The sequence below is a fragment of the Theobroma cacao genome, chromosome 9 (assembly GCF_000208745.1).
Source record: "Theobroma cacao cultivar B97-61/B2 chromosome 9, Criollo_cocoa_genome_V2, whole genome shotgun sequence".
NCBI lineage: Eukaryota > Viridiplantae > Streptophyta > Magnoliopsida > Malvales > Malvaceae > Theobroma > Theobroma cacao.
The window spans coordinates 14,454,978-14,474,703 of NC_030858.1; the positions used below are offsets into that span (position 1 = coordinate 14,454,978).

The 19,726-nt window shown below is 30.8% G+C and overlaps 1 protein-coding gene across 4 annotated transcripts; it reads left to right on the top strand.

Moving 5' to 3' along the window:
• On the top strand, window positions 14,284–18,341 carry LOC18589324 (cytochrome b5 domain-containing protein RLF). 4 transcript variants are annotated; one of them, XM_007014240.2, is made up of 7 exons: window positions 14,284–14,412; window positions 14,592–14,739; window positions 15,371–15,508; window positions 15,687–16,080; window positions 16,196–16,330; window positions 17,581–17,631; window positions 17,988–18,341. In XM_007014240.2, the coding sequence occupies exons 3-7, from the start codon at window positions 15,467–15,469 to the stop codon at window positions 18,074–18,076; spliced, it is 711 nt and encodes a 236-aa protein (XP_007014302.2). In that variant the 5' UTR covers window positions 14,284–14,412; window positions 14,592–14,739; window positions 15,371–15,466; the 3' UTR covers window positions 18,077–18,341. The 4 variants fall into 4 exon arrangements, with proteins under 4 accessions (XP_007014302.2, XP_017982471.1, XP_007014303.2 ...); XM_007014239.2 differs by having other exon boundaries at window positions 14,296–14,412; window positions 15,377–15,508; XM_018126982.1 differs by lacking the exon at window positions 17,988–18,341 and having other exon boundaries at window positions 16,196–16,370.

A 19,726-nucleotide genomic window follows, 5' to 3' on the forward strand; every position in this document is an offset into this window, starting at 1 on the left:
CATGAATCCTTCATGAGATCTTGAATTTTAACCATGGTAATTGAAAAAGAATGCATAGGAAAGGTAGATCACAAGCTAGAATTAAGAAATTTTACCTTTACTTGCTTAATTCCTTGAAATCTAATGAATTTTCTCTTGATTTTCTTCTCTAGGGTTTGTTCTATGCTTTTTCCCTTTTTTTCTTGCCTTGGCCGGCCAAGAGAAATGAGATGGGAGAGTTTTAGTTGTGTTTATAAAGGAAAATATAATAATATTAAAGCTTGACACTTGTCACCATGTGATTGGTCCATACATAAAACTTTATAATTAAGCATTTCTTCTCCACCACATAAAATCCCTCAATTATCCAAAGTATAAAATGAATTTCATGGGTTTGACAAGTGTCAAGGTGGTGTAAAATTCCAAAAATTCTAATTACGTCCTTGTGGACATGTGAAATGACCTTTTTACCCTTATGTTTGAAAAATTATCGGAATTAAAATTTTTCACTTCTCAAGATCAAATTATGTTCCAAATAGTCAAACTTGATCAAAAATTTCATCCACCATCCCAAATTTTCCCTCAGGTGGAAAAATGATCATTTTACCCCTACGTTATGAAAATTCCAATTTAGCTCCAAATCAATCCCCGAATTTCGAATCACCATATTACGTCATTCTAAGATTCAATAACTCCTAATTGCATCTTAAAATCTTTATTTGAACTAGTTTGAGGCTTAAATCAACTTAGTTGTACCACTAGGTACACTACCGTCTTTTGACGATTTTTTCGAGGTATTCAAGTATGCAAGCATGTTGTCAAATACATGAATGACATGGCAAGTATATTATAAAGTAGGGCTTGACAACTACTTTTCTGTAAGTATGGTAAATGATTTTACAAAACATGTCTTTTTATATGAATATCCTAATGATCCTCTTGAAGCATGTTTAATTGCTACATTTGATAAAGAGGATGATGAAGTTATTGAACATTCAAATTTGTTAAATGCCTATTCCAGACTTAGAACTAATCATCAATTTAAGTCTTTAGATATTCCAGCTTCTTTTAGGCCTGCTTCCAAACCTTCCATTGAAGAACGACTCATCTTGGAACTCAAACCTTTGCCCACTCTTCCCGTTATTTCTGCTTCTCTTACTAACATGCAAGAAGAGAAGTTATTAAGGACACTTAAAGAATTCAAGAAAGCAATAGGGTGGACCATAACTGGTATTAAGGGAATTAGCCATCTATTTGCATGCACAAAATTCTTCTTGAGGAGAATCACAAAGCCACAATTGAACAGCAAAGATGATTGAATCCCATCATGAAAGAAGTGGTTAAGAAAGAAATCATCAAGTGGCTAAATGCTAGAATAATTTATCATATTTCTGATAGCTCATGGGTAAGTTCAGTTCAACGTGTTTCTAAGAAATGAAGGATGACAATTATCGCCAATGAAAATAATGAGCTCATTCCAACAAGAACTGTGACTAGATGGAGAGTTTGCCTGGACTACCGTAAGCTCAACAAAGCTATAAGGAAAGATCACTTCCCTCTCCCATTCATTGATCAAATGTTGGATCGCTTGGCTGGTAAGGAATATTATTGTTTTCTAGATGGTTATTGTGATTATAACCAAATTGCTATTGCCTTTGAAGATCAAGAAAAGACTACATTTACATGTCTTTATGGCACCTTTGCTTTTAGAAGAATGCCATTTGGATTATGTAATGCACCTACTACCTTTCAGAGATGCATGATGGCCATATTCACAGACTTGGTGGAGTAATGTTTGGAGGTTTTTATGGATGACTTTTCTATCTTTGGAAATAATTTTGACGATTTTCTTCTAAATCTTACTAGGGTACTTAAGAGATGTGAAAAAAAAATTGGTTACTCAATTGGGAGAAATGTCACTTCATGGTGGAAGAAGATATTGTTTTTGGACACAAGATCTCTAGTTGTGGCATTGAGGTAGATAAAACAAGAATTAAAACAATGAAGAAGCTACCACTTCCAATAAATGTCAAAGGTATTCGAAGTTTTCTTGATCATGCTAGTTTTTATCGAAGATTTATTGAAGACTTTTCAAAAATTTCTAAACCACTTTGTAATTTATTGAAAAAAGATGTGCCATTTAACTTTGGTAATGGCTGTCTTGTTGCTTTTGATGAATTAAAGAAAAGATTAATTTTTGCATCTATCATAATCAGTCTCAATTGGACTCTCCCCTTTAAACTAATGTGTGATGTAAGTGATTATGCGGTGGGAGCCGTTTTGGGACAAAGGAAGAATAAAATCTTTCATTCCATCTATTATGCTAACAAGACTTTGAATGAGGCATAGAAAAATTATACTGCAACAGAAAAGAGCTCTTGGCTATTGTTTTTGCTTTTGATAAATTTCACTCCTATCTCGTGGGGACAAAGTCATAGTGTACACTGATATTCAGCCATTAAATATTTGATTGCCAAGAAGAATGCTAAGCCAAGATTAATAAGGTTGGATTCTTTTGCTACAAGAGTTTGATCTAGAGATTCGTGACAGAAAAACAAGCAGTAGACCACCTCTCAAGATTGGAGATTAAAGCTCAAGGTAAAGATTTAACCTTAATGAAAGAGACTTTTCTTGATAAACAAATCCTTCAAGTTGGTAAGAAATCACTTCCTTGGTATGCTAATTTCGTGAATTAGCTAGTAAGCGATATTATTCCCCCTGATTTAAATTTTCATCAAAAAAAGAAATTTTTGCATGATGTTAAATTTTATTTTTGGGATGAGCCTTTTTTATTTAAGCAATGTAAAGACCAGATTTTTAGAAAATGTGTCCCAAAGGAAGAAACTCAAAGCATGCTTCACCATTGCCATTCTTTAGATTATGGAGGACAATTTGGAAGGACAATAACTGCTGCTAAAGTCTTCCAATCAGGTTTGTATTGGCTTACATTATTTAAAGATTCTCATAATTTTGTTTTTTCACCATTTTTAATCTTGTTCTGATGCCTTTCATAAGGTGCCACATGGTTATGGTGCAATACATCTGTTTGCATTAGATTAAAGTCTATTGGTTTCAGCAAAACAAATTTGCTATCCAATTTTTTGATGCTTAATTTCTCATGATATATACATTGAAAAAATACATAATATATATTGTTGAAAAGTTAACACAAAATAGAACATATCTATTTAAGATTTATTCATAATAAATCATATATTCATAATCAAAATTAAGCACAATCATATTGGGTTATCATTTTAAACTGCTTTCAAAATATTAAAACTCAATTCATCAAGTTACATCAAACTTAGATGCCTATTGTAGGCATATCGAGCAATATCTTGGTGCAAGTTTTGTGACATAATATTTATAAATAAAAAAATATGTCAGACCCGTCATAAATAATTAAGCATGTATTCAAACATAACAATGCAGGTAAATATTGAACATACAAATTTAAAAGGATGAAAGCAAGCCAAAACCAACTTTAATACTCCTGTTGGGAGGTGGGCCTACCTTTTAGCTGAATTTTGTTCTCCCTAACCAAAAAGCTTGCTTTACAAATCCTTCTTCATGTTCCAAATGTGCATACAACAGTTACACAACAACTTTTCTATTCTCGTTGTTATGGAGCAACTACTAGAGTCCTCAACAATTAATAACATGTTTCAAAATTCTTAAGCTTTGTTGATGCCTCAAGAATGCAGAGAATGAGAGAGTGTTTTTTTGTGTTTTTCTGACTTACTGAAAAAATGACATTTCTTTCTCTCTTGGAAAATTTCAATACGTCTGTTTAGTATATAAAGATAATATCTCTAATCTATTAAGATAGAAAGATACAATATCTCTGTATCTTAACTGAATTATGAACTTTATCCTTATGGATTATTACAAAGATAATCTTTATTTAAATTTAAACAAATTAAATTCAAATTTATATGTCCTATACCAATTATCTTATAAACGTTTTTCAATTATTCAATTAAGAAATATCATAACAATATTCAATATTAATTAATAAAATATTTGTTAATTATCATAAATAATTAACAAAGTTGTATACCATGTGGACGTACCACATTTAAATGCAACAATTTTGTTTATATTTATTTACTTATAGTATTTTGTTTCATTTATTTTATTTTATTTTATTTTTGTTGATGCCTAAATGATTTGTGCCTTTTTAAGTTTAATTTTTTTGGGCCTAAGTCACATTGAGTCTAGGTTTTGGGCCCAATTCAATTTTCTTTTCTTTAGATTGGGCCTAAGTTCCAACTAAAAATGCCTAATGAGTTTTTGTTTAATCATCTTATAATTTTCTTTTTATTATTTTAAAATTTTTAAGTAAAAATTAAAAAAAACATATAACAATAAATAATAATAAAAATTTTTAAGAAAATAAAAATAAATTAATTTTAAAAAGAAAAAAATCTAAAAGGGTAAAAATACAAAGGTTACAAGCAGAAGCCTTTGTGTCATAGATAGAGAGTTCAATTCATGTATCCCAAGCAAGCCAAGCAACCCAACAGATTAGCAGACAACAACCCAAATAGTCGTCTGATACCCCATCCCACATCTAATGTGAAAGTGATTCTTAAGGCCCATGTAAGGATCTAAGTTAATCATTACTAACAACTTGAGCTTAAGTTTTTGAAAGCCATGTAGTTTAGGCTTGAAAAATTATTAGGCTGGTGATGCTTGGACTTGGGTCATTACAATTGTTATCAAAGCATGTGCTAGCCTAATTTGGGCTTTCCAATTGTGTTGGTGACATTTTGATCTTTCTAAGTGGGCCTTGATTGTGATTTGATGTGTGGCCTTAATGAGAACATCGAGGATTTGAATGGGTGAGATTGTGATACCCCTCCCACATCGAACATGAAAGTTATTCTTGAGGCATATATAAGGGCTTAAGTCAATCATTACTAACAACTTGAGTTTAAGCTTTTGAAGACTATATGATTTAGGCTTGAAAAGTTGCTAGGCTAGTGGTACTTAGACTTAGGTCATTACAAGTCGAGGTAGGCTAGATACCCCAACAAACCAGTAGACAACAAGCCAAGCACCCTAGTAGGCTAGTAGACCAACAAACCAGAAAAAAGGTCTACCTTGTGTATGGATGGTGTAATTGTCTACATGCACTTAGGAGTGTAATTTGATTTGAATTCTTAAATTTGTTGATAAATTTAAATGTAACTTTGATTAAACTATATTAGGATTTAATTTGAATATTATACATTCAAATTAAATCCATTAGCATTATCTTTATCTTGTAAATTCTATTTAGATAAGAGTGGCCATCAGCCCATAAATACCCCTCATTTCATTTGTAACTCAACTTGAGAATAAAGAATAATTCTATTTCTCTTAAAGGTCTTTCCTCTTCTTTTCCTTTCTTTTACTTTCATTGTTTTTTGGGTTTTGAAATTGACTTAAGCTTGATGTTTAGAGTTTAAGGTTACACAGAGTTAGGCTAAAGTCTCGACATGTGATTGTCGGTATCAAAGTTAAGAGTCAAGAGGATGAGTCATGTGACAATTGATATTAGAGTCAAAAGGATTGAAGAGAGAGATGGCATTCAATGTTGACCAACCCACACCCAACCAAGATCAAGAGGTGAGGGAGACCAAAGGTGTAGTCAAACAAGATAAGTCTAGTTCGAAAGACAAGTTGTCCACTTTTAAAGGTCGAGTATCCAAGATGGAAGTTGCTGTGGGAGAGATAAAGGATAGATTTGAGGAGGTCAAAGCTAACATGGATGAGTTAAGGTCTTGAGAAAACGAGTTTCAAAGAAAGTTATAGTTGACCCTCAATGAGTTAATAGAGATAATTTAACATGATGCGGCATTGGAAGAGTTGGTCGAAATGTTTTGGTGAGATATATAGTGGCTTAGGGACGAGCTTGCTGCACTGAAGGCAACCATAGGGAGTGGTGTGCCAACTACTCAAATGGGTGTGGACTAAAGTTGCCCAAGCCTAAAGAGTTTCTAGGCCAAAGGGAAGCCAAAGATATCAACAACTTCTTATGGAGCTCAAAGCAGTGTGGATCAATTCAACAGCTATGTAGTTGGTGGACACAGTTTCGCTGTGGTGGTCGTATGTGCTATGAGAAGCTTAGTAGAGCAACTTTCAACACATGGATAGAGTTCTGGAAGTAATTCTATCTTGAGTAACTTCAAAAGCAATCAGAAATGGAGTCATCAATTACAAGTTCTTTGATTGTGATAAAATCAGAAATGAAGTTGCTATTAATACATTTGAGTCGCAAGCCCCTCAAGTAAGTACCTCCCAAAAACTTGAACAAAAAGCCCTGGATCACCTATTACCACTCAAATTGCAAGGGAACTCTTCCTAAAGCCAAAACCAAAAACATCACTCACTATCACTCCAGCAGAAAAATCATTACCCAAAGATCCATAATCCGATATGGAAAACTCTATCTACAGTATTTCCTTTATTTTAACATCAAAGACATATAACAAGTTATTATTTTATGATAATCCAAGACAACCTCAAGGAAGGGATATTGACAACTCACCAAGGCTGCTGTAAAACATTTTGTAAAATTGTCTTACTAATTAAAGTGCTGTATAAAATTCTTTTTTTATTTTGATAAATTCCTGCTCATGTTGTGTCTAGTCCCTTCCAGCAAACATTGACGCTAAGCCTAAAATTTTTTGTACAACTAACGTTGCAGCATATTATACCTAAACTAATTGTATTACCTATATTGTTAAATATGTAGTTACTAAACTTAGTGTCGTAACTACCATTACATCAAATTCCGAGCTAAGAAAAAAGTTTTTGTCTCAATATATAATTATTATAATTGTTCTATATAGTTTCAATGCACTTTATGTTTATGCTTTTTTACACATTTCTTTTTAAATTTTAGATCAAAGTTTAAATCATATCTTTTACTTGTAAACAGATGTTTATTAAATTAAATACATAATTACTCTTATACTACTCCCATTACTATCAACAACGAATTATTTTCTTTCAAACCTAACGCGCGGTTTTCACTCTAATCTATACCTTTATATTAAAACTTTATCTTGAGAGCCTGAATTGGGCGGCATCTAGCCTAGCCAATTGCGTGGCATGTAGTGCTCAGGTGGGATGGAAAGGAGCTGCTTTGGGAGGCTCCATAATCTATATTGCTACCACATAAACTGATTGATTGACATCCATGTGGTCAATCCATTGAACCCTTCAGACCCTTAGGACGCGTTTGCCATTTTTGCAAAGCTCAAGGTTTTATTTTTCATTTTATCTCTTACTCTAAGGTTCTTTTGGGTTTTTGGGTTTTTGAAAGGGCTTAGTGGTCACTTCCTCTCATTTTTAGTCTTTAGAAAGTTCTCCTTTTTTTTTTTTGTTGGCCCTTTTCTCCTTCTTTCTTCTGCTCTTTACTTTGCTTTAGAGATGGCTTTTTTAGGTCATGTGTCCCATTGATATAGGCATCACCTTTTGGTCTTTTTCTACTACCATGCTTCTAGATTTTCTCCTTGCGCTCTAGGTTTTTCCACCAGGCCTCTTTCTTCATTTTTTTTTGTCTATGTCTTCTCTTCTTTAATTATTATTTTCTTTATGATTTTATTTTGTTTTCTTTCTTTGTTTCGGTGCTTTTTTGTTCGTTTTCTGTACTCTTTGATTAGTTCAAGTGTCGTTCTTCTTGGTTTCTTTACATTTTGTATTTCCATTTGCAATTGTTTTTTTTTTTTCTTTTTGCATTTCATTTTCGCTGTTCTTTTACTCTTTCTATCTTTCTCTTCTTCATTTCTCTCTTCTTTCTCACCTTTCATTGCTCTTCACTTCTATGATTTTGATTTCTTCTTTTGTTTTAGTTTGTGGGTTTTGTGATTTGAGTTTATTTATTTGCAAGTTCCACTCTTTTTTAATTTGCTTCACGTTCTCATGTTTTAAGTTTTATTCTGATTATTTTCTTTCATAGTCTGGGTTATTTTTATTTTCTTTTTCTTTTTACCGAAAACACATAGACAGAATTTATGAAGAAAATCAAATCAAAAAACATGGAGATTCATCCTAAATAGAAAATCCAAAAAAAAATCTATGAAGAATTATAAACATAAAATAAAATTCCATGAAGAAGATTTCACGATAAGATCACAGGGAAAAAATCCGCATCATGGACCTTTTTAAAAAAAATCATGTTTCTCACAAAAACAAAAACAAAAGGTATGGGCCAAATCCACCCATCAAACTCTAATTAGCTCTGGGCCTAGCTTATTTAAGTCAAACCAACAACAATTGACGTACTTCCTGCCCATTGTTTATCTTTTAATTATTTAATTTCTATTTTTATGTATTAATTCAAATTTATGAAATCACTTTAAAAAATGGTAACAATAAAAAATAAAATAATTAATTCAATAATGAATTTCATGATTTTCTATTTATCCAAGTTTTTATTATATTTGGGTTCATTATTATGTTTTTTTATAATGTTATTGTTTTCATACTGTAAGTTTTTAATTTTCTTTTTTTTATTTCATTGGATTTATTTATTTGGATTTATTTATTTAAGCTTTTATTATTTGGATTCTTTGTTACTTTTTTATTTTTATAATGTTATTGCTTCCATATAAAAACCAAAAGCCTTTCATGTAAGTTTTTAAATTCTTATTTCTTTTTATCTCATTTGATTAAGTGTGTGGTTATACTTTTCTACTGTAGACAACAATCTACTTGCACCTTTACTCATTATTAGATTGTGTTATTTGTTTGGTTTTTCTTTTTTTTAACTTTTTTTATTATTCTTTCTTTTAATGTTTTAATTTCTTTACTGATTACATTTATAATTTTGACTTTTTTTTTAGAGAAATTATTGTCATAACGTGCAAGTTCGACTACCCGATCATTAAACATGGAATAGAGTCACCACCAATCTTTTTTATAAGGTGCGATTGGTCACCTATTAAATTCATTCTATTCGATAAAATCTTAAATTGATTGTAGGTCCATCTAAAGAATAGTGATCTAGCCCACGAATTTTAGAGTTGGATTTGAGAGTATGGTTATGTATAAGGAAGGATTAACACCCATTGATTCCCGTTTCATGAATAGTAGCATTTAATCATATGTTATCCTATTTTAACCTTGATTCTTGTATTTCTTAATCATTGTTTATTATTCTATTTTTTATTTTATTTGCCACTTAAAGTACATTATCCGATTTATGTGTGTGACATGCACATAATGCAATTATATAATGCATTGCATAAATCTCAATAAATGTCAAATAAAAACCTTTTATTAATAATATTTCCTAAAACCGTCCATTATACTAATGGGACTTGGAGATATTCTGTCACCTAGTGAATTATTCAGGAAAACTTGCATCGCAAGCTTATCAAACAAATCTCATCATCAAGATAATCATTTGTGAGTAAAGATAATATTTTCATGTAATACAAACCCTGATACAAGTGAAGGTTTTTTATTAAGAACATACTCTAAGCCCTCCTATCATACTAGTGGGACTAAGAGATATTTTTTCACCTAGGGAATTTTTCAAGTGAACTCACCTCATAAGCTTTTTCAAAAAGTCCCATCATCAAAGCCTTAATTTGCATACAAAATATATCGAGAAGCTATAACATTTAAATAATGCGATGATGGTGCATGAAGTGCTATAAATTTCAATGTTTATCGTCATTCATGTTCATTGTTGTTATTATTTTCCATTTTATTATTTCCCCTTTTTATTTCATTTTTATTTGATACTTTTTCTATTTTATTAATGTCTCTTTTTTATTAATATTTTAAAAAATATTTATTCAGATTACAATATGGGACTTAAATGGTAGTCGACCTTCCTTTTCTCTCTTTTTTCTTTTACTTTCTTTTATTATTATTATTATTATTATTATTATTATTGTGTGGGCTTGTTAGCCCATGGCCCTAAATGGCCTCTTTTGAACCCAGTTGATAAATTGAGTATCAAACCCATTAAATCTTTAAGCCCCACAAAAATGAATAAAGAAACAAAAATGAAATTAAAAAAAAAAGGATAAAAATCATAAAATAAAATAAAAGAAATCAAGTTCGGACAAAATAAGGTGTCTACAGCTGATATACAAGTAAAGAAGAAAATTCTCTTATCTTTATTGTGATTACATTGTCATTGATTTTTTTTGTATGAATTTTTCTGTTTTATAAGTTGATGTGGTTTTTGGATTAATTTGTTGGAATGTGTTTGATTAATGTTGCTTTATTTTGTTATAAAATCTTGATTTTTGTAGGTTTAAGATGGTTTCCAAATATAATTATTTCAAGTATTTTAAATATCATTTTTATTTTATTTCTTAATTTCATGATTTTTTATTTATTCAAGCTTTTATTATTTAGGTTCTTTATTATTTTTATTTTTATAATGTTATTGCTTTCATACAGAAACTAGAAGCCTTTCATGTAAGTTTCTATTTTTTTTTCTTGTTATCTCATTTGATTAAGTGTGTGGTTATACTTTTACTGTTGTAGACAATGATCTACTTACACATCTGCTCATTGTGATATCGAATTCTTTGTTTAGTTTTCTCTCTTTTAATTTTTTGTTATTCTTTCTAATAATTTTTTTATTTTATTACTAATTACATTTACAATTTTGTCTTTGTCTTTGTCTTTTTTAAAAAAATTTCCATACAAGTAAAGAAAAAAATTTCTCTTATCTTCGTGGTAATTACCCCTTGTTATTGATTTTTTTTCATACATGAATTTTTCTATTTTATAAGTTAATGTGGTTTTTGGATTAATTTGTTGGAATGTAATTGATTTGTGTTGCTTTATTTTGTATCTTGTCTCATATGTATCATATAAGCTTCAATTTTCTTTTATTTCTTTATTTCAATTATCTTTTCTGTAAAGATACGTCCATTATTGAAAATATATTCCTTAATTTACATATTTGTCATTATTATTTTTGTAATATATTTATATATAAACTCATTTAACATTTATATATATATATATATATATTTATATTTGTTGTTATTATTTTTGTCATAGGAAAGTGTATTTGTACAAAATATAGTAGTCTTGCTTCTTTTTTTATGCTGGTTTGAAGTTTTTATGGTGTATTTGTTGGTATCTCTATCTTTTTAGCATAGTGTGCAACTTCTATGTCATTTTTGCTTTATTTTTGCAATTTTGATATGTTTCTTTTATTTCATTGTCACAATTAGTTTGCATTGTGATATTTGATTTAACTTCTAAACCTCTATTTTCATACATCATCTTTGGAATTTGAGTTTGTTATTAATTACACCTACTGACACCCTTATGAAAGTTTTATAAATTATGAGGGCATTTTCATCTTTTTAGTGTGGTCTACACTTTTTATGTTATTTTTGTTCTAAATATATCTGTTGTTTGGTTTTTTATTTTGTAAACGTATTTTTGTCTTTTTACTGTGATGTGCAATTTCTTTAATATTTTTGTTGAAATGCTATGTTTTAAGCATAGTTTGCAACTTATATGACATTTCTAATGGGAATCATAAACTAAATGAACTTACAAAAAAAAAAAATAGTTTGCTATTGATTGAAACTGTTAAGGCCCTTTTGAGATTTTTATAAAATTATGAAAGTATTTCTATCTTTTTTACTATGGTGTGCAATTTCTATGATATTTTTGCTGAAATTGTGCGTTTTTAGCGTAGTCTGCAACTTCATGAAATTTTTTATAAGAATCATAAATTAAATGAACTTACAAAAAAAAAATTATCTGTAGTAGCTTATCATGGTCAGTAGTTTTTATAGTATTTATGTTGGTTCTTTTATTTTTTTTCACATGATATGGAACTTCTATGACATTGTTACTTCCTTTGTAGAAGTTTTGTTATGTTGCTTTTATTTCATTATCGTAATTGATTTATATTGCTAGACTTAAATTTTCATTCATCAGTTTTTCAACTTGAGTTTTCTATTGATTATATTTTGTAATTAGGTTCTTTCTCTTGACAAGTCTAATGGAATTTTGTTAACTGTCAAGACCCTTCTTTCAATCTGCTTTCTACATTCATAATAAAAAAATAGTTGACTTTGTTATTTGCTTTCTTACCTTCAAACTTGATTGTTTGATAGTTTACATATAATCAAATTCAATGAAGTTAAAAGCTATTCAAATATTAACTTATTTTTAACTTATTTACTTCTTAAAGTAGAAGTTAGGTCAAACAGTATTTTATAAGAAGCTCTTTAAAAAAAGCTTTTTTTTCAAAAAAAAAAATTTTTATAAAAAAAAAGCTTATAAAAAGCAACAAATATGAGCTTCTCTTCTTTTTTTTTTAAAAAAAATTCTAGCTTCTTAAGAGAGTTATTTTTTTTTCCAAAAGATCCTTTATAAAAAAATACCCCATCCTTTTCTCCCTATTGATCTCCCTCTTCTCTCTCCCTTTCTGCAAATTATCTTACAGTTTTTTTTTGTTCTTACAAAAATTAAGGGAAAAGAAAACTTAAAATTCAAAACTGTATTCAAGCATTATTTCTTCTTTTTCTTTTTGTTTTCTTTTTCATTTTATTTTCTATTTTATTTTTGCTTTGAAAACTCTTTTTGTTGTTTGATATTTCTCAGTTTATTATTTAATATGACAATCATATGATGTTTATTTGTTATTAACTTCTTTCTGGTGTATATAATATTTGTTTATTATAATTGAAATAATTAGTCAAATAAGTCAATGGTTGTTAAAATAAATTAAATAAAAATTGAAAAATCAATATTTATACTCGTTTGTGGTAACTCAATTTTAAAGAATTTTTTCTTTTAGGTATAATAATAAGCTGTACTACAAGAAATTTGAAATAGACTTTAATTCATTTAGCAACAGAAATTGCAGAATCCTTAAATTTTTTAGTAGTGAAGTCTACATTTGAACTAATAGTACCTAACAAATGATGTGGCACTTCTTGATTAAAATAAATAACCCATTAAAAATTGAGAAAAACAAATATAAAAGCCAAAACCTTTTTGTTCATGGAGGGGAACTTCGTTGGTGAGGATATCAAGACCTTGATAGACTTGTATGAAATTAGTGTTAATGATTTCAATAGGAAAATCGGTTGCTAAATCAATGGCTAAACATGATTTTCCTGATTCAGTTGGATCTATTATTAATATTATCTTAGATTTTCTTCCTTAAATGTAATACAAATTTTGTTCGTTTCCAAAAGTCATAAATTTTAAGCCAATCTTTAAAAAATAACAACAAATATTTTTTTATATTCTTGTTCTATCTTTTAGCAGTTCATGATATTATAAGAAAAATTATATTTTTTTCACACTTATCTTTTTTTATTTGATTCAAATTTTTTCTCTTGATTTATTAAACATCTTTTATAGTAATTTTAAAATTGTTTTTCCGTACAACTTAGCTATAAAAAAGAGCTTATAAAAAGTAAGTTTACCAAACAGTTTTGATTTAATTTTAAAAATTATTATTTTTTATAAAAGTTTTATAATAGTTTTTAAACTAAAAAAAAAGTCAAGCCAAATATGTTCTTACCTTCAAACTTAATTATGTTAGAGTTTACGTGTAATCAAATTTAATGAAAATAAAAATTATTTAAATACTACTTTAAAATTAATTAATGTTTTATTTTTTACTTTGTTTCCTTCCACCTTAATCATTGACTACTACTTGCCTGCGTGATGGTTTAAATAAATTCAAGTACAAAGGAACCGTTTCCACTCCAAGGAAAAGGATCACCCAAAAAAAAAGAAAAACCAAGTATCAATGAGTAGTTTGCTTTTGTATCAAAAACCATATAAAAATTGAACGTTTCAGACAACATAAAAAAAAAAAAAAAATCACCTCATTTGCTGAAATGTTTTTTTGTTGACTTTTGTTTATTAATATCTTTTTTGCTGTAAACAAACTGTGACTTGGATATTAAAACTGCCCTTTTAAAGTTTAATTTTTTTTTTAACAAAGGCAATGGCGCGTAACAGAATAATTACCCAACGTGCACTCGCTGACAACACACTTTATTTACTACAATTTAATAGAATGTCGTGTACAAGCTTCCGATGTTAAGATACAATTATGCTATTTACTATCAAATCAAAATTTTACTATCAAATCAAAATTTCACTATGCTATTTTTCGTGCCTTCCTGAAAGTGTCCATCCTCAATGAAATAACTGCGACATGTACAAGTAGTTTGATTAGTCAAAATATATTTATTTATTAATATTATAATAATCTCGAATCGGATCTGGACTCAGAAATCTGATCAAATACCCAACCCGATCCGCACTAGGCCCTCGGGCATCGTTCTAGTTGTAGTAATGAAAAAGGCGTACTATTGGTTGGCGTCCGGAAGGTGGGTTAACAAAGAGGTAGCCTCTCTTCGAGTTAGGGTTAGGGTTTATTTGTTCATCGGATATCCATTTTATCAAGAGTTTTTGGTGGTGCGTTTTCTCAATTCTTCTCCCTTGTTTTTGGCTTTTCCTTTTGTTGCATCCTTCTGTTGAATCTATCTACTGCTTCTCTTTACCTTCCTGATTAATTTGATCCTATAATTGATCGATTCTGCCTGAGTTTGTCATTTTAATAATTTTTAGTAATTCCTTATTCCTTTAAATTTTAGGTTGAATCGAAGAGATTTAGATGCTCCCAAACCCCTATCGTGTAAACGTCTGCATTTCACCTCAAGCAATTTAGCGTCTGCAGCAGAAACTTTTGCAATACAAGGCTAGCAATCTCTGCTAGTTTCACCGATTCTTTCGCCACCTAGAGTTACGTTTGACTCTCTTCAATCCTTCTCTTGTTCGTTTTCGTTACTTTTTTTTTTAAATCTTAGGAACTTTAGATTGGGATAGCATGTTTCTGCGAAATGGGATACATAATTTTATTAGTTTAATTGAATTTTAAACTCAATTAATATTTGGAAGCAAAGTTAAGCGTTGTGCTATTATCTCATGTAAACTTGAAAATTTGTAGTTTAATTGAATTATATCAAATTTATTTACTCGCTTGCTTGGAAGAGATCTAAATATTGGGACTCATGCCTTTACCAATGCAATCCTCATCTAAAGTTTTTATTTTGTATTAAAAATAAGACTAAGTTGATATAATGTTATTTATTGGTGGTATCATCACGAGTCAATTTTTGTAACCTTTTGTCCTCTTGAGATACATTATTAGGTTGAAGCTGGATGTGCTTTTATGTGTTGGCTTGTCATTCTGTAAGTTATCGTAAATAGGTATTTTCTAGAAGATTGTCTTTGGTCTGTAATTTTTTTCCGCTAGCCAGTTAAGTTCCATTGTTTGTGTGTCATTTGTTTTTTAAAGTAATTTGTCATCAATATTTGTTTAGTGAATGTCATTCTTATAACATCATTATGTGACATTTCTTTGATTATATAGTTTCAGATGTTGTAGAAGAACTGTTGTAATTGTATCACTGGAGAAGAACAGGTGCTTGAATTAATTTAATAACTTTGTAATTGCCTTATTCACGGCATGGACAACGAGAACAATGACAATGATTTTACCTTTTGTCAGGCAAGTTAAAATTCTACATCTTGCATAAACTTAAACTATAGCTTTTTGATTGGCTGTATTGACTCAATTATCAAGAATCAGCTCTATTACTCTATCGTACTGTTAAAATAAACTTGAGTACTGGATACTTTTAATTTATTATCAGAAACTTACCTCAAATCTATGGTTTTTGATTTAGGTTGGCTTGCCTACTGATCAAAACGATGTGGACACAACGAATCTTGCAGCTGATATTGGTGGTATTACCATCAAAGATGAATTCTCAAATAGCATTGATAGCAGTCAAAATGGTGGTTTTCCCTGGAAAGATAAACAACCAAATAATGCCACCTTGGGAAAGCAGGCTACTGTTGGTTCTTTGACTTTCAATGTTATAGATGCATCATGTCTGAAACCATCTTGCGAATCATCAAGACAAGTAGCATCTGGAGATGCAGATGCTTCGGGAAAGAAAGCAGAAAAACCTAAAATTTCTACTAGAAAGCCTGCACCTCGGACCAAAGTTCCTTTCGAGAAAGGATATAGTCAAATGGACTGGCTTAAGCTTAGTCAAACGCATCCTGACCTCGCAGGTAAGTTGTGAAACAGTTTCTTCGTGAGATTGTTTTGCATTTGCCGTATTCCTTTGAAATTGTAATGCCAACTGCATGCTACTTCTATGTTTTTACCATAAATGATATGTTTCAGGATTGAAAGGGCAGTCAAATAGGAGGCTTATTTCAAGGAGTGAAGTTAAGCAAAATCAAACAGAAGGTTCCATGTGGACTGTTCTGAAAGGACGTGTGTACAATATATTTCCATATATGAAGTTTCACCCTGGAGGTAAGGGCATGATTTTCCACTGTGGGAGTTTTAACCTTCGGTAGGTTCAACTCCCTGTTCTTTGATAAATTTATGGTATTTTGAGATTTATCTGGCCCAATTATATTATCCGCATATCTCTCAAGTTGAAGTTGATGCGAATGCATATTGATTATTTTCTGGCAGTCTATTCTCTCTTTTAGTCAAGTGCTTATAGTTTTTGCAGGGTAGGAATGGGCATATAGTTGAACAGTTATCTGCCTCTTAACTCTATACTTAGAAAAAAATTTTTTTTTCCATTTTTTATTTTCTTGCTTTGGTTTTCAATGAAGGTGCAAAACTTTTCAATCATCGTTTCTAAAACTGTTGATTTTTCATTTTAACTATTGTACCATGATCATTGTTTTCTTCAAGCTAAATTCCTCGATTTCTTTTTTTTCTCACAAATGAATAGACTCCAAAACTTTCACCTGCAGGGTAAGCACGTTTAAATGTGGTCAGGTGCATATGTTGTGGTTAGTTTAATTATATTTTTGGAGTTCTTCCCTAGAATTTGGTCGAAATTTGGGTTAAAGAACACCAAAGAAGCTAATTATGTGGTGGCAAAACCACTTTTTCTTTAGTAGAGTGATATATTCATTGTTGTTTTATTTTCGTCGGAGGAGCTGATTGAGGTATCCTGAGGTCTCTCTGCAATATCTTCTCTATATAAAGTTAAACATAGCTTTACAATTGGTCAAACTAGAGTTCTATCGAATTGTCTGTTTTTTTTTTTTTCCAATTTTCTTGCTTAAGTATCTTCCTTTTTTGTTTTGGCCTTTTTTCTTTGAAGGTAACCACAGAGGAAACATGAAGAGGAGTTTTAAGTGGTGCCTAAGAGAATGAAAAACCAATCTAATTGAAATTGCTGTTGATTTTGGTGATATCTGTGTTAAACTCACTAGCCTTTATTCTGATTCATTGGGGTTAGCTCCATGATAGTTATCTAATGATGATGCTTATTTGATGCCAAGTTCCAGGAAAAGATTTAGGAAATTTCTTGTTGTTGAGGGTTCCTCTGATTGATCTTCTTTTCCCTTTAAATTCTAAGATGTTACTCTTGAAGGTTGTTATGTTTGAAGAATTCTATTAGTCATGGTAGCAGCATTTAGAATAGGGTGTTATTATGTTTTTTTTTTTAAATTATTTTGGCCATGAATTTTGTAGTTTTATAATAAATATATTGTCTAAATAGGCTTATTAACCTATTTTGACCAAATTACTTTTCTCAGGTGTTGATATGCTCATGAAGGCAGTGGGAAAAGACTGCACAGCTTTATTCAGTATCCTATATTTTTTCTTTTGGAAATTATTTGTTATTTTGGTTGGTCACCTAGATAATGACAAAACCTTATGCATGTTTTCAAGCTGAAATAAACGTAGACTAAGATTATAGTACTTATGTGCATTTCAATTTGACGTTTTCCATTTAGGGTTTTTTTTTTTTCACAATTAGGTGCTGTACTAATTAGATGCTCATACTCATTTGAGATGGTTGTGCAAGCCACGCAGATATAGGGAGGTCTTATCATCATATCCAAAATGTTCAGATGACATGTCCAAATTTCTTGGTGAAAGTATAAACTGCTATTTCCTTTGTCTTTTGAATGATGGAGGCAGTCCTTAACCTGTCTTTTAGACAAATACCATGCTTGGGTAAACGCAGAATGCTTACTGGAAAAATGTCTGGTGGGTACTTTGGATGATAGTGAAGGCAGTAACAGATAATAAAACTTCTTGGGACTCGGCTTCATCACTGCTGCCAAGGGACGTAGTGCAGGAAGAGAATGCAATAATATCCTCTTAAGTGATCAAAATCATATTATTCACATTTTATACATCTGATTATGTACAAGATAGTGAATGAAATAAAGTTGTACATACACATTGTGCAATAATATTCATTGGGTCTTATTAACCCCTTGATTTGGTGATGCGTTGGAGCTCAATTTTTAAGTTGAATGAAGAATTGATCTGTTTGATGTTGACCTCACCTTCTATGGATCTATGTATTCTTACATTCAGAAATGCTTGCTGGGTATGGTTGAGTATGCTATCTATTAGTCTCCGTTGTGAAGAGATCCTAAGTCGTCAATCCTTGTGTGGTAGTAAGAGCTAAGAAGATGTTGGTCCTGGCTGTAACAGCTATGAACTTTGAAGCTTGCATGCCTGAATTTTTACCCTTTGCTCGAGATGTGGAGGGATCTTTGACAGCATCTTTGGAGGCAAATGCCTCCATCATTTGTCCATGGCAACCATTCCGAGCATCTCCAATGATGAATATGAGGTTATATGACTTGTTCGGGACAATGCTGAGAAAGTGGGCAATGGCATTTTCTCTCCCTGCAATAAGAGCGACTGCGGCATTTCCAGCTGGGACTTTGGAGTGTTTTGAATCAATGAACTTCGCAGCTTTAAGTGATTGAATGATGCAGCCCGGGAGTGGGGATGTGAAATCCTCCTGGCGAAAGGAAGTAAGGCACCTTTGTAGAGTTCACTGGGTCCCTCGGCCAGACTATCTGAAATGTTTAATAATGATTTATACAAGTTGGGCTTACGAAAAGTTAACAGACAGTATGTTTGGGCTTTGGACTGAGTGAGAATGAGTAAGGGAAATCAGAATAAATGGGGACGGGGGGGGGTTTACGCACTCTTTTTTCTCTCTAATTTTCTCCTTAAAGTTTCCACACAAATTTAATCCATGACGAAGGGAGACAACATACGGGCAGTGATGATTTTGGTAAAAAGTGTGGATTGACATTCTGCCTTAATTCCCAATCAAAATTCTCATTTTTTCAAGGAAAATTAGATTTACAGTTGCCCATTAAGGATGCAAAATTAGGCACATAGAATGCTACAATGAAAATTAGACAAAAGTGATTTTATTTAATGGGGAGATTGTAGTACTGAAAAAGCAAAATTAGATTGAAAAGTTTGGAACCTACAACATTTTTTATGAATGGTTGTGATCCCTCACATGTTAGCAGACAGACATGATGTTTGGGATAAAACAAAACTTTTGAATTGTAGTGAACTCACAAAAAACTAGTTTTCAACCAACATGTCCTCTCAAATGCAACTATTGATTATCTACCAACACTCCACATCTTCATCATGAATGCATGATTTTTCTGATTCCAAAATTGATCCATTCTTAGTTTGGGCATTGGTGTTCTTTGGTTTTATCAAGTAGGAGCAAACAAACAGAACAAGAGTCGACAAAAAAGTTGAAGTAAAATATCTTAGTTTGTTTAACTTTTGAAGTCTTAAGTTTGGAACGCCTGTAAAAGCTTCTCCAACTTAACCAAAACAAAACAAAACAAAAATCAAAATATGAATTTTTTAAAAATTGGATAAGATAAAGTTCACATAGTCTTT